The sequence below is a fragment of the Anabas testudineus genome, chromosome 24 (assembly GCF_900324465.2).
Source record: "Anabas testudineus chromosome 24, fAnaTes1.2, whole genome shotgun sequence".
NCBI lineage: Eukaryota > Metazoa > Chordata > Actinopteri > Anabantiformes > Anabantidae > Anabas > Anabas testudineus.
The window spans coordinates 1,587,418-1,602,519 of record NC_046632.1 but is presented as its reverse complement, the minus strand read 5'-3'; the positions used below and the strand labels follow the sequence as shown (position 1 = coordinate 1,602,519).

Sequence of the window (15,102 nt, the reverse complement as noted above, 5' to 3'; positions counted from 1 at the left end):
GATATTCTGCAAAGACTTAACAGCCTCTGTTAATCTCTCTCTCTCTCTCTCTCTCTCTCTGGGAAAGCAAGCTCCTTACACGAATGCTCATGTTTCAAACATGTTGATGAATTTAACGAATGGCGATAGAGATGAAGGTGCTCTGTCCTGTCAGTCATCTCAGCAACCTGACAAACTTTAAGCACAGGTGACTCAGCAGAAGATGTCTGACCACAGTAGCTCTCCTCTATCACAGTGGCGCAGCAAAAGTTGAAACTTACTTTCAATGTCCAGGCGGTTGAGGATGTCTACAGCCACGGCATCCACCTCCAGCTCACAGGTGCTCTGTTTCTCCACCTCTTCCAGCACTAAGGAGCTGCAGGCAGTGAATTCATGTTCATACACTGGTATTGTCAATAAAATACTAAAAAGTGCATTATTATTATTACAAATTAGAACTGCTATAGTTTGTTTTCTTGGTGTTTGTATTTTCACTACTGACCCACATGAGTCATGTATACTGACTGTATAATTAAAAAGTAAAAATCTAATTACTTTTAATTTATGAGAGTAAAACTTGTTGGGAGGAAAAAGAAAGAAAATGAAACATAATGCAACTAATTCCCAGTGAGTTTGTACTGTCAGAACATTCACAGTTGATACAGCAGGTGGGACTCACCAGGGTAGGGCGTTTTCCTCCCAGTGGGCATATGTGCCCCCCAGGGTGCTGTCGTTCAGCTTGGAGGTGCAGGGGCTCTTCCAGGGGCTGATTCTGGGATGATTGCTTGGAGTTTGCCCGTCTGAGCCTTCTGGAAAAACACACATACACACCACATTAAGGTTCTCTAGTAGGATGTCAGCAGGCTTATCACCAGACAGACTAGGTTAGCTGAATGATCTGAACCTGTTGAGGAAAAAAAAAACACGAGGCACAAGAAATTATAGTAAGGAACTTTGATGCATGGTCATCATTTGGTGCACCACTGTTATTTTCTTTCCAACAACAGCCAATATAATCATCTTACATCACAGTGTTCCTAGTCCAAAGCAAACAACCAGGTGAGCATTATGTTGTTATAGTGACATGGATGATGGCTAGTGAAAATCACATCCACATATAACGAACCACATGTATTTTTTAAACTAATGTCACTGCTATTGTTGCCATTTGGGAGACAAGTGTTCAAGCTGTGCAATGGGACTTTTAAACACATTAAGACTTCTTTTTATCTTAAAATAGTCCATTGGTCCTTGTTCAGCAGCTGCTTCCTATGGAGGTCAGACAGGCTGCTTAATGGAGTTCCAATGATTTTGCTACAAATCTTAACCGTCTCATTTAATGAAGCTTTCTGTTTCACACTGAGTGAGCCACATACAAAGACACTTTCAATGAAAGCCCTGTAAAACAGTGTTATCAGAGTTCTGTCAATCTGAAACTTGGTCAGCTTTCCTAGACTGAAAAGATGTTGTTGACTTTTTTTGCACAGCATGTTTTGTTCAAATGACATTTGAAGAAGTCCGTTCACTCTCACTCTCTGAGTCCTGCAGATTTAAAGTCAACAACATTTCTGTTCAAACCAAACTGTTTGGTTTTTAGTTTCTTCACCATCAGGTGGGGCTGAATGGTGTTAAATGCTGATGAGAAATCCACAAACAACAGTCAGCATGATTTCCACCCCTCTCCAGGTGTTTACAGATGTAGTTAAGGAGTGTTATGGTGGCATCCTGCAAATCCCTATTGGTTCTATGGGCAAACTACAAGGGGTGCAAAAGGGGACCTTTATGGGATAATATGACCTTTCTTATTCATTTCTCAAATTGATCTCAGATTAAGCATTTGCTTTCAAGTTTGAGCTTGAGGGGAGAAGAAAATGTAAACAGTACCTATTATTAGGGGATTTTGGTTTCTTTGTGCTAGGCAGCATTGGAGAGCTCTTTGCATCGACTGCATCAGTGTGTCTGTAGATCAAACGTGGAAAGCCTGCTTTTGTTGGAGGAGAGTCATGGAGGATTTTTAAAGCAAACTTTATTAAAGTAAAGTGTGGAATTTCCTGTCTGGAATCATTAATGCTCTTGCATGTGAAGGCAACCACAATGGGCTGGATGCTCTCTGGGAGTGGGGCGAGAGAGAGCTATGAGATCAGGGTTAAACTGTGATCAAACTGAGTTGGTTATCAGGGGTTTTAGTCTCCATCAGGAAAATTCTAGCTAGAGTTTTTGTTTGTGAGGGTCAGGTTCACCCAAGATTTGAGTCTGATGCTCCCACTGTGGGACTGACTGAGTTGAATGCCTGAAAAACTCTCAGTAAAACACTCAGCAGACAAAATGCAAAATCAGCACACACAAATCAAATGGCTTACTTATCATTGCTTGTTAATTTGGAGCAATACTTCAGAGCACTATAGGTGTTAATACCCACTATTTAAATCAGCCAGTGTGTAGGTTGATTGTACTGTCCCTGAATGGAGCACATCAGAACAGCAGTGCTCACTCTGCACTAGACACAATGTTACTTTCAGAGTACATAGCACACCCACAAAGTCAACTCACGGGTCGCCTACTGAGGTCAAGTGGAACAATCACAGTATAACAACAAGCTAATTCAACTGTGTATAGGTGAATTAGCTTACAGATCACTGATACATCCCACTTTTTCTGAGTTTTATGAATCAAACTCTTTGAAATCAAAACCTGGAGAAGCTGCAGCTTCTGGGTTGGTGTATTGTCATTTTGGAGAGCTGACAGATCTCTAAAGACCTGGCTCAAGTCAGCTCAGGCAAAGAGCAGAGTGTAGAGACTGCAAAGTGACTCCTGCCATCATGTTTCGTCATGACACATTTTATTTTGTTTTACTTGAAAAGAACAAAATTGATAAAATGAGCCAGGCAGACAGGGCAAAGAGAAAATACCAAAACAACAGACCACAAGAGAAAGCGTGTAATGAAGAGAGAGGGCAACTTATTGGAGGGAAACAGAGAGTACTGTTAAAAAGACAACAGAGGCATCCTGAGGCTGAGATAAGATAACAACTAATTTAATATGACACAAGGAATGAAAGCAATTCCTGGCCTGCTCTCTATGACTGCTGAGCCACAGAGAACATTGCAGAAAGCATGGAGAAGGGTGGCTCTGCCCACACTGTCCAGTAGAGACAGAAACAGCAACATGTCCTGCGTCCTGAAGCTGCTGAGACAGCAGAAGAAGGCCACTTGTTCAACATCACAGATAAGACCCCTTGAGAGCCACGAGCAACCTTAGCTGAGGGCCTACATCATGTTTCTGATAAGAATGGTCGATGATTAATTATAATTTAACTATAAATAAACGAGAAGAAAAATGGAGAATTTCTATATTATTCAAGTCATTTCTCTCCTGAACTCTTACCTTTGTTCTGGCTCCTGCGGAACTTCACTGCTGCCAAGTAAACTAGGTTCATGCCATACAGGTTGTAGTCTATAAAAAGCTGCAGCAGGTAGGGGATGTGCCCTTCGTGGGGCTGGTAACTCTTGTTCATCACTGCTCCGCTCTGCAACAGCTCACACACCCTGCAACAAAGAGACCATTGTTTATAAAACATGGTGTATCTGCCATCTGAGGGGGACACAGTTACATAAATGTAATGTGGGGATCACGTTTCCTCAGCTACTGCCTAAACTCAACAGTTGTGTACCCTAGTATCTGATCTATTCCCCCCATCAATGCAGCTCAGACTATTTTTAATCCGTGCTCTGTAATTTTTTCTCTCTCTCTTTCTCTCTCCCATTCACGCAGTATGCAGACACAGACACGCAGGCAGCCCATCAATTCGAATGTAAGCGAACGCGCAGCAATCGATTTCAGTTTAGTGAGCAGTAACGCCAAGGGGAACCTGCTCACATTAAAATATATCAATCTGCAGTAACTTTACCTTTTGACCATCTGAGGATTGTACAGATAGATCTTCATAAAGTGCTTCTCCTTCGCGTGGTATCCATAGAAAGGCCTGGAAGAAAAAGACCAGAGTGAGAGGACATATCAGCACACTGCACACAAATCTGCATCATTCACTGTAACAGTGTGTCTACACTGGGAAATTTGCTGCCATCGTGCAGAGCACTGAAACTGACAGTATGCACAGCATATAAGAATGATCCCCACATTTTCATAATTAATAATTGTATAGATTCTCACAATAACTCAAGATACATAAGCTATTTTGGTTTAGATATAAGCCTTTTAATGGTACTGTTAATAGAAGTGGGGAAATGACTTTGCTCTGGTTTGAATCAGTGGACCAGTTTGTCTTATCTGCTCATTAGTTAAAAAGCTGTGGGGCGGGAACAAGAAAGTAAACACATGAAAAAGATCCTGTTGTATACCAGTAGTGAATATATGAGAAAAAATAGCTGGTGATTATCCGGGCAATATACCAAGCAAAACTGAAACATTTTGAAAATAAAACACAGCTTTGCACTTTGTGAAGAAGATGAGCTTGTCAACTAAATGTTAAGAAAAAACCTGCTGATCTGACCCAGATAACAATCTCACTGTAATACCACATCCAGTTAGAGGGCTAGGTGCAGTTGTTTTTGATCTGCAGTTGAGTGTGCTTGCTGTGCTCAGACCTTCCCACACAAACGGCCCAATTCAACAGGGCTAAACATGGTACTGTAGGTGTGACAAATTGCATTATCCAAACTTTTTTCTATTTGGCTGCCTAATAGTTCATAACGTCTGTGAAACCTTTGACAATGTTCTACGCACAGGGCAATTACAGGTCAGCTGGAATGTTGGCAAATAATCCAGGAGTGAGAGAGGAGAATATTCTCATGTGCTGAGTGCATTTTACCAACGAGATGTGAACACCATAATGTGAAGCCCTTTTCTTAACCATTTCTAACTGGATCTTTAGTGAAAGCTGGATACAGCAGGCTTTCCACTGCAGAACTTAGATCCTGGTCTCTGCAGTGCCTAAATATTTTAATGCACCTTTTGATCACCTACTTGATTCAGACTTTTTTTTTTTTTTCATATTGTATTTACTTTTATTAGGTATGGTTATTTTAGTCTAGTTTAATCCCCTACTTTTTGGTTCGATTTTTTTGACAGTGTTTTGACACTGTTGTACCCACAGATTAGGTTGATGATCTGCTATAAAAGATCTGTTTGATGGTGTTATGGTGATATTTGACAGTGGCTTTGATTCCTTAAGATGCCTTCTATATTCTGAATTGGCAAAATTAATGTATTTTTACATGGAAAAGAATAGAAATATAAAATAAATGCTGAATCTGAAAGACAGACTGTTCAAAAGGGTCTTTCAGCTATCTTTCAGACCCAATCGGGACCAATCAGATAAAACTGTATAAAATCTGACCCTTAACAGTCACGTGCCATCTCTACTTCATGAGCTCAGTTAATTTTATAATGACGAGTCACTTACGTGCCAGAGACCAGCACCACCTTGAAGATGTGCTGGGTGCTAGAGGCAGGGTTTCCCATCACAACGTTGAGGGCCCTGTCGATGCTGAAGGCCACCTGCCGCATGTAACGCTCCGGCTGCTGCCCGTAGCCGTCGTACGGCACGTAAATGTAAGGGAACACACCATGAAGGTGGAGACATGTCTTCTGACCTGCAACAAAAACAACAGGACTATTATGTTATTCCTTTCATGTATGCACTTAAAATACAGAGGAGACTTCACATGGGGACTCACATTGAATATGCTTAAAATATTATATAGTAATATAAAAAAAAAAAAAAAACACATATTCCAGAGATGATGAGACTTGAACTATAGTTAGGTCCATATGTCTTTGAACAGTGAACCAGTTCTCATCACCTTGGGTCTATCACAGTGGGTTTGAATGAAACAGTCAATATGTGCTTACAGTGCAGGAACCAACGGTTGTAGTCTTCACTGGGATTTCTAGGGCAGAAACTATTAATCTATTGACAGGCTTCAATTGAGATGGATGGAGTGTGCTGGTTTTAGTAAACCTTTTTCCCTCTGTACATTGTCTGACCAGTCACACCACAGATGGATGGAAGTGCAACAAAAAGCCAGTGATGGTGTGATTTGTGAGCCCATTAGCTAAATTAGCTTAACAGAAACAAAATGGAAGAACTTCGCTTAGGGCTGTGGGTGGAGAACATATACATGGTCTTGACTGATGTAAAACGAGGTCCGCCAGCACGGGGAGAAGGAGACGCAGTGTTTAGTACAGGGGTGGTGCAGCATCACAACTCCTAGACAAACAAGTACACTGCTGAAGAGTCATCTCAGGTGAAGTGTGATACCACGCTCCAGTTCGTTCCCCCTTCTGCTTTTCTCTGTTTGTATCTACACATTGCTGGAGTAGCTGGCGCTGCATTTAAACAGGTTACATAATAGAGAATAACTTTTAACAGTGTTAAAATGAATACTACAAAGAACAGATGGCCTGACGCCGAACAGGAGGAGGCAGTGCTGAGCAAGAGCCTGAACCGAGCATGTTTACACATGCCAGGAGACATGCCTGCCTCAACAACTATATCAGTGGTGGGGCTTCCCAAAAAAACAAAAAAAAACAACAACAAAAAAAAAAAACACTCGAACACATACCAGATCAACATTAAAAGATAAAAGGGAATATTCTAGAATTGTCTTTCTGTTCTTGGAAATCAAATGTTGCTGTGTTTGTCCTGTGTTTTCTTCTAGTTGGTTAACTGTTAGTCATGCAAACCAATAATTCTGGTTCTTATTAGCGAAACTCAACTGTAAGCACACTTTCTAAGAGACATAAGTTCTGCATGAACACTCCAACTAGCACTAGCCATGAGCAGAGGGGTGGCAGCTAACCTGAGAGGTGGTCGGGATGGTGCACTTACTGGCTAAAGAAGCCAAAGCGGATGACCAGTTCTGGTCTTCCACACCAGCATTATTCTACCAGCCAGCATGCAAACACATGTTCACCATGTTTAACATAGGAATCCAACTTTACACAAGTATATATGTAACGCAAGAACACAAAAAGCATAATATGACTCTCTTTAACCAAACACTGAAATCCTGGATTCTTCATGACTACACAGGGCTACATGTGTTTTGCTGCACCTCAAATGGTTTAGTTACCGCTATCGTCCTGTCTGATTCTGCATGTAAAGGCTGTTTAAATGCTGCAAAGAAAAGGAAGGTTGTCATATTGTACAGTTCATCATATTGGAAGTACTCGTACTAGCATAAGCCACTCATGTTGCAAGTGAATGCACACAGTCACGGATTTATCCACATTTTTAATTTTAACTTTACACTTTTTATGCGAATGATTAACCAAATACATTCAGTATTTGCAATCACAGATTACAAGAAGAAGAGACAGTGGGAGTCAGTCTAGTCTGCAGTATGTATTTGTGTCTCCATTGAACAAGGCCAAAGTGTGTCTGTGTGGGACTCCACTGTGAGCTACACAAAGGCGGGCAGCCACTCCAGCAGTGAGGGAGCAGTGAGGACAGCACGCGTCTGTCTGTCCTCAGCCTGCCTTGTCAACATGGCCTCTTTCTCTAGCACAAACACACACAAACACACACCAACTCACTCCAAGAGCAGCCAATGCTGGCTTCTGCTGCAGTCGCTAGGCAACGGCGCAGGCAAAAGCAAAAGCCCCTGACAGACAGCGGGAGAGATAAACAAGTGATTCTTTCCACCCAGCTGGTCAGGGTGCAGAAAAAGACAAAGTGTGTGTGCATCAGAGAAAACAGGGCAGAATTAACAACAAAAGAAAGTGGACAGAAGATTTTACTCACATATTGACCCCCCCCCCCCCCCCCCCCCCCCACACACACACACACACACACACACACACACATAGACATAGTTTTTGAGTTGCAGTTCTACAGAAGTGTTTTGAAAAACAAACTAATGAATCAGGGCTGGACAAAAAAGAAAAACCACTGTGAATCTTTGAATTGCTTGATTTGTTGTGTTTTGAAAAAATGGCAACTGTTTTAACTTAAAACTAAATCTACAACAGCAAATTGTGCAAAAGTGCCACATTACTATCAGAAGCCACTGCACCTCTGGCTGTTTGGACCTCTCGTCTACGATTGCCTGCCTAGCTTCCTGTGAGAAGATTTGTGAATGAGGTAGGGAGGGGCTGTGACAGCTTCAAGATCTGATCTCTGAGGGAAGAAGCAGAGGAGATCCACTCTGTCAAGTGCCTCTCTCCATGTCTTGAGCAGCCCAGGTCACTAGTGAGGCAGTCAGAAAGCTCAGCCAAGCAGCCAGCCTACAGTTAGCATGTTGAGCTGAGTTTAAAATTAGGGATGTGCCATATTTTAATCATATTGTGATACTGACATCACAGGTTTGAGATGATACGTTTGCATATGTGCTACAATGTATAATACAAACAGAACAAGCATGGTCAAGGACTGGCACAATGCCAATTGAAACTGTCATTCACATTCTGTGAATGTTTCATTCATATTCAAATTTTAGTTACTTGATCGGTTTATTTGTTTTGGTATTTGACCATGTCAAAAAGCAAACACACTCAGTGTGAGGCAACACCGAGTGTGTTGCTTGCGTCTGCTGAAAATATTGTTCAACTGCACTACTGTCATGTCATTATGCCGCAAAATGATTGTAAAATATTGTGATTAAGTTTCTAGGCTATACAGACCGCCCTTATTTAAGACATCACACATTGTAGCTCTGTCTGTCTGTCATATATTTTTCACTATGAGCTCTATCATATTATATGTATGCTCAAAAATCAATTCCTAATAAAAACACACTTTAGATAGAGTCTACTTTGAAGCCATTTTGTCTTACACTTATTTCTAATGACAGTGATGCCCAAACACAGGGTGGAGGAAGCTCTGAACACATGTTTCTGTTTAGATGTGTCTGAATACTTGTGTGTTGGAAATTTGGGGTAAAGGTCTTTGTATTTCTGACTTTTTAGCATTCAAGGCTTCACAAAATCTGCAGCTGGCTGCACTAAAACCTACAGTCTGAGGCTAATTCAAATTTTCACATAGCTTAACCAACTTGCAGAGTCAATTCAGTTCAATACCTGCAGAAAACTACAGAGAGAGGGAGGAAGAGAGGAGGACCTGCAAAACTACGGGAGAGAGAAGAAATGCAATGGTAGAATTTGAATAGATAGAGAGGAGAGAGGATATGGAGCTCAGTGTATCAGTAGAGGTCCCCCAGCAGACTGACCTATAGCAGCATGACTAAGAGATGGTTCAGAGTCACCTGATCCATCTCTAACTATAAGCTTTATAAAAAAGGAAAGTTTTAAGTCTAGTCCCGAATCTGAACTGGGAGCTGGTTCCACAGGAGCAGAGCTTGATAGCTGAAGACTCTGCCTCCCATTCTACATTTGGAAACTCTAGGAACCACAAGTAAACCTGCAGTCTGACGAAGAGTTCTGCTGGAAAAATCTTTAAGATAAGATGGAGCTTGATTATTAAGTGCTTTATATGTGAGAAGAAGAATTTTAAATTCTGTTCTGGATTTTACAGGGAGTCAATGGAGAGAAGAACGTAGGAGAAATATGATCTCTCTTGCTAATTCCAGTCAGAACTCTGGCTGCAGCATTTTCTCTGCTGTCTCCCTCTCTCTTTACTTTTCTGCAGGTATCTTCGGCCTGGAGCTGTATATCTCCAGATTCCAGTTGACCTGCCCAATGTTTTTGCTGCTTGTTGTTTTGCTCTGCTGTTTTTTTCCTCTTACCCCAACCAGTGGAGGCAGATGGCCGTCCACCATGAGCCTGGTTCTGCTGGAGGTTTCTTTGTCTAAAGGGAGTTGTTCCTCTCCACTGTTGCCTAAAGCTTGCTCAAATGGGATTGTTGAGTTTTCTATATCATTTCTTACATAATTATACTCTGTAAGGTCTTAATCCTTACACTGTAAAGTGTAATCGAGGTTGTAATTAAAACAGTGAGTGAGTTTATTTACATTTTGAGTAATAGTGGCTGTGTGTCTTCTAGCAATATACTCACTTATGGTCACATAATTGTAAGCCAACACTGGTTCTCTAATGTGTGGATACAAAAACTAAACCCAGCAGGACCCATCTGTATATGAGGGTTTGGACAGAAATTTGGAAAGCTTATTAGGGATCAGGTAGAGGTCTATAAAGAAGGACTAACAGGCTTACTTGCACTTGTAGCATAAGTTTCACTTGGAAATGTTTTGAACAACATGAAAACATGTTATATAATTTAAAGTACTAAATTTTTAAATGATGAGGTGGCTAAAAACCACAAAAATTCAACTGCATTGGTTTCGAGTCAGTTTCGGACATTAAACACAATATACTCATTTGGTTTAGATTCAGCCACTACACTTTGTGGTTCTGGTTCACACAGGAAAATAAGCCTCGATTCATACTCCACTATTCATTAGTCATGCTGCTAACTTCTTCCTCTGGCAACAACTCTGCCTGCTAACCAGACATATGTTAAAGCTTCAATTCCAGTTTTCAGACTGCAAACTCTTTTTAGAAAAATAGTCCCACTCCCTTGCAAATGTTCGAGTCTGTCAGTGATCATGGCTAATCAATCTTCAGTAAAATAGGAATCACATTTTCCCCCACTCTGTCACCAGACGTTAATCCAACACAGTTTTGGACAGACAATAAATGCCATTCATCATCTTTTGGCTGTTCTTCATTGCTCATGCAAACAAGTCACAATCACTGCTGTGTAAAAATGAGATCACACAGGGGTATCAAATTAAATTTGTGGTTTAAAAACAATGAATCCTGCAGTGATCAGTGATGGTGCTGTGGGACAAAAGGTTTCTGTCCCTGCTCAGGAGCTGGTAAAACAGTCAAGCATGCAGTCTATCTGCAGATTTTGTTCAAGTAGCAAATGTTCATACCTACTACATGCATTACGCCACTTTAGGGTTGTAACAATCCTACAAATCCACAGTTCAGTTCATACACCGTTTTTTTGTTTTTGCTTTGTTGGTGCAGGACATTATTAAATCAAAAACAATTTGGAACACCAAGTGCTATTAGGCACTTTTGAAACATGGAAGACCTAAAGCGTGCACTAGTGCCATATCTATTAAAACGTTAAGGGGCAGCTACTTAGTCAACATAGTCCACTGGCTGCAGCCACAAACATGACCGATTCACTATACTAAAAAAAATAGCAAAAAATGCATTTAGGCACAACAGTCCCTTACAGTGTGTGCTATATGCTATATACTGTGCATAGTACATCGAGTCAATTTTTCCACTTCTATTGTCATAGACTAGGAGGAGCAGCAGTCAGCCTCCCTCTGTACTCAGACAGCTGCTACAGGGAAGAGTGATGAAGATGTTAATAAAACCAGCGTTGGCATTAATTAAAAAGACTCAGAGAGAGCAATGTGAGCACTTCCACTGTCTTTTGAGAGGAAAGTCAGAATAAAACAATACTGTATGTGTTCACTGCTCATATCCATGGTGATGGTAGAAAAAGAGAAAACCAAACCATGGGGCAATTCATGTAAATGTACAGGTAACACACACGTTTAGAGAGTTGAGAGAATAAATGGACAGTAGTCAAACTTTGTCAGTTTAGTGAAAGTGTGTAGCTCACATCAGTCCTTCTCCGACACAGATGACTGAGTGACCAGCTGAAGACTGGTATGAACAATTTCATTCAGTCTTGAATGCTTGGTTTTATCTGTAATGTCAACCAGAGACAGATGTCACTAGGTAGGCTGTTGCCCTTCTACATATAGTAAACACTGTAACGGATAAGATTAAAGCTGTGCAAAAAAATGCAAAAATAAAAAATACTAAAGCCAACCTATTCTAATGGGCTACTGGGCTCACAGGTGTGTACTGCTGCTGGTTCCTGTTCTGCTGTCTGCTTACACTACACCTATGGCAACAGTGTTACTTAGTTAATGTAAAGCCCACACAGAAAGACATGATAGGTCTACACAGATATACTTACTGTTAACACAAGGTATTTTTCAAATCATTTAAAAAACTAAAAATTAATTAATCAAATTAATATTGCTCAGCCAATATTAAATATAATATTAAATATTAAATAAATGGGGCAGATACAGACTGTTGATGGGTTTTAGAACCTTATATGGCCCTGTCCAGCTGTCCTAGAATAACTGTCCTTACTCCTGGAACCTTTTCCGTGCTTTTGACACAATGGCAAACCTTCTGACAATTGCATGTACTGATGCGACATCCTGGAAGAGTTGGACTGTTTGTTCAACCTCTGTTGGGAGAGAAAAAATGTCAGTAAAACCATTTTTGTTTTGGGGGTTGTCTCATTGTTGCCCCTCTAGTTGACCTATTGTTGATTTTAACACCAAAGCAGCTAAATCAACCCCTTCTGCTACTTAACTGACCAGATTAATATCCCAGAAGTTTAACTGATTTGATGCTAAACCCTGATTAAAAAGTGTTCTTTTCATTTTTGGGCAGTGTATAACTACAGATCTGTTTCAAGTATTTACAGACGTCGTCTCTCTTATTCTGAGTATCAGTATATCTCAGAATAACAGTTCTCTTGCCGTACTGCTAGACCTTTGGTTGCCATTAGGATTGGCAAATCCTGAGAAGCAATTCCAATGTTTCCATTATTAATCCTAATACAGCTCTTCTAGAAACATCCCTTTCTCAGATATTGGTGGTGGTCTAGAAAACATATGGCTACACAGAAAAAAAATCAAAACATACACCACCCACGTTAGCCTGTCTGTGAAACTGGAAGCGTGTGTGTTTTGTGTGCAGCAAATGTACTGTATAAATCTAGTCAATTCTACAGAGACCGATTGGCTGCAGACCAGCCAATCAATAGCTACTGTGCCATCACGGGCACAATCCTTCATGTTCTCAGCCACTGTTCTAATGAGTTAAATGATGGCAATCTGTGCGGGTATGTACCTACATAAGGTTGGGTTCATTCCAAATGGATTTCAGTAAATGTTAGTGGAGCAGAGCTACCATATTAGGTTGCTGAGTAGAGTGATGAGTATTACATCAGTGCTCAAGTTATAGACAGGAATATACATCACTGCACACTGGTTAAAAGCTCCTGTGTGCGAGTTGAGAGCAGAATGACTGCAGTAAGAGGATGAGAGCTGAACATAGGAGGGTGACAACCCTCTAAATCACACTTTTTGCTAATGGTTTCATTCTCATCATGTGCTCCGTTATTAAAATGGTGCTGAGGAGAAACAATAGAATCTAAAGACAAACAGTCCACATATGAATGAAAGTTAAAGATGACCTCATGGTCACTGCTTTATACACTAGTAACAGACCAACACTGCATGCTCACATCAAAGCCTGACCATGGTGGCAGAGATAAACAGCTACCCTATACAATACTCTAAATGCCGTGTTTTGTTAATAGATTTTTGCCAGAAATACAGTGCACAATAAAGCCTGTCATATGGGTGTCGCACCAAACAGTATAATCTTGCAAGCTCACCCACAAACCTCTGCAGATTGTGTCTGACACAGTCCTAGTGCATCCCTCTAAAAAACACTGCAGCCTGCTGTGCACTGACTGCACATGACTAACTGTTAATGACTGGCTTGTTGCTCTGTGGTATAAGTAAGCCAATCACTTCCTCTACAGTCTCCTTCCAAAACCCAGTCCCAGGGCTAATAACTTATGAGGTTTCCTCACTAAAAATACAAATCTAAGTTTTAAAGCTGATAGTTGTGAGATGTTCAGATATCTAGTTTGCAACAAATGTGGATGCAAGGTGGCTGCAAAAGGAGGACACACATCAAACATCTTTGCCCAAAGGGTGTCCTATTTAACCTAATCAACAATAAATAAATGTGAATATTTAATGTTGATCATAAAATGCACTACTGAAAATATTTCGCACCTAAAGTAAGTGTGTGTGAGTGAAACATACATTCAGAATCAGTCAGCACTGTCACATATCTCCACTAAATTGTCAGCTACTTTAATAAATGGTAAGAGAACTTTTGATAGCATTTTTTACTATGTTTAAAATTTTCACAAACCAAACAATCAACTAATGGAAGAAACAATGTGTAGATTAATTCATAATTAAAATAGTGGGAAACAAAATAGTTCAAGATCAACCTGCGACACTAAAGCACTGCTTTTACATTAATGCATGAGATAGTATAGTACAAAAGTAAAATAAGACTAGATTTTCTACACTGAGTACTTTTACTTGTCACTTCCTAAAGTGTATAATTGTGAAAACATTTAATTTTACTTAACATTTTAAATTGTAGCAGGTTTGGAGTGCATTTTAGTACTTCTACTTCAAGGATGTGATTACTTCCTCTACTTGTGCTTTCATTTATTTAACAGTCCTTGTAACTTCTACTGCTACTACCATCTCCACCCCCACCAAAACCAATAATAACATAAAAATGTGATTTTTTTTTTTAAATGGTTATTATACAGTGAAATGCCTTTGCAAACCTACTCTGTACCTGAACGCAGTACATAGCAGCAGCTGGTCGGCTGCTAACTTTAGCCATAAAGAAAGAATATAATAAGTCGTCTTAAAAGCATAAATAAGAGTCCCTGCATATTGGATTAAATCTGGGGGCGTGATGTAGCTCAAAGGCAAATCCTGGGATACTTTGTAGTGATACTGTTAGGAATACAGATGAAATTATCCATCTGCTACATCTGCTGCTGTGGCAAAAAGGATTTGCCAAGTCTTATTAAAATAGTGCAGATATTTGATCATGATGTTGAATTAAAGGACGATTCTTTCTTTCTGGCTGCCTAGAGAAGGCTTTTTTGCCAGAGCAGACATGTATTCACAACTTCCCACTTTACACCTCACCTCACTTACACCTGAATATATGGCAAAATTACACATGCATGCACACGCAGGCACACTTCTACTCATAAAAACAGGGCATTTCTGGAGCATTTAAAATCCTGTGAGTGACTCATCTGAACAGATTTCACAGAGCCTGAGGGGGGGGGAAACAACAACAAGAGTCACATTTCATGTACATTGTGCTCTCTTCACTGGACCACCAGTATTATACAACACTTCCTGCTTTTACTTCATATTAAAAATCTCTCACTAGCCAGCCACTAATGCTTTGATCAGAATTTGAGGGCTGAACATGCTTCCTCTGGAGGACTGCACACAAGCTCCTCTGTGGGTG

General features: G+C 40.4%; 1 protein-coding gene across 3 annotated transcripts in view; it reads right to left on the bottom strand.

Moving 5' to 3' along the window:
• rev3l (REV3 like, DNA directed polymerase zeta catalytic subunit) overlaps positions 1-15,102 on the bottom strand; it is a 60,346-nt gene that overhangs the window by 29,206 nt on the left and 16,038 nt on the right. For all 3 annotated transcript variants that reach the window (XM_026341571.1, XM_026341572.1, XM_026341574.1), the window contains exons 2-6: positions 5,402-5,591; positions 3,887-3,961; positions 3,364-3,524; positions 659-788; positions 261-355 (exon numbers count right to left, since the gene is read on the bottom strand). In XM_026341571.1, the coding sequence (XP_026197356.1) occupies positions 261-355; positions 659-788; positions 3,364-3,524; positions 3,887-3,961; positions 5,402-5,591 (651 nt within the window). The remainder of the gene's footprint in view (positions 1-260; positions 356-658; positions 789-3,363; positions 3,525-3,886; positions 3,962-5,401; positions 5,592-15,102) is intronic.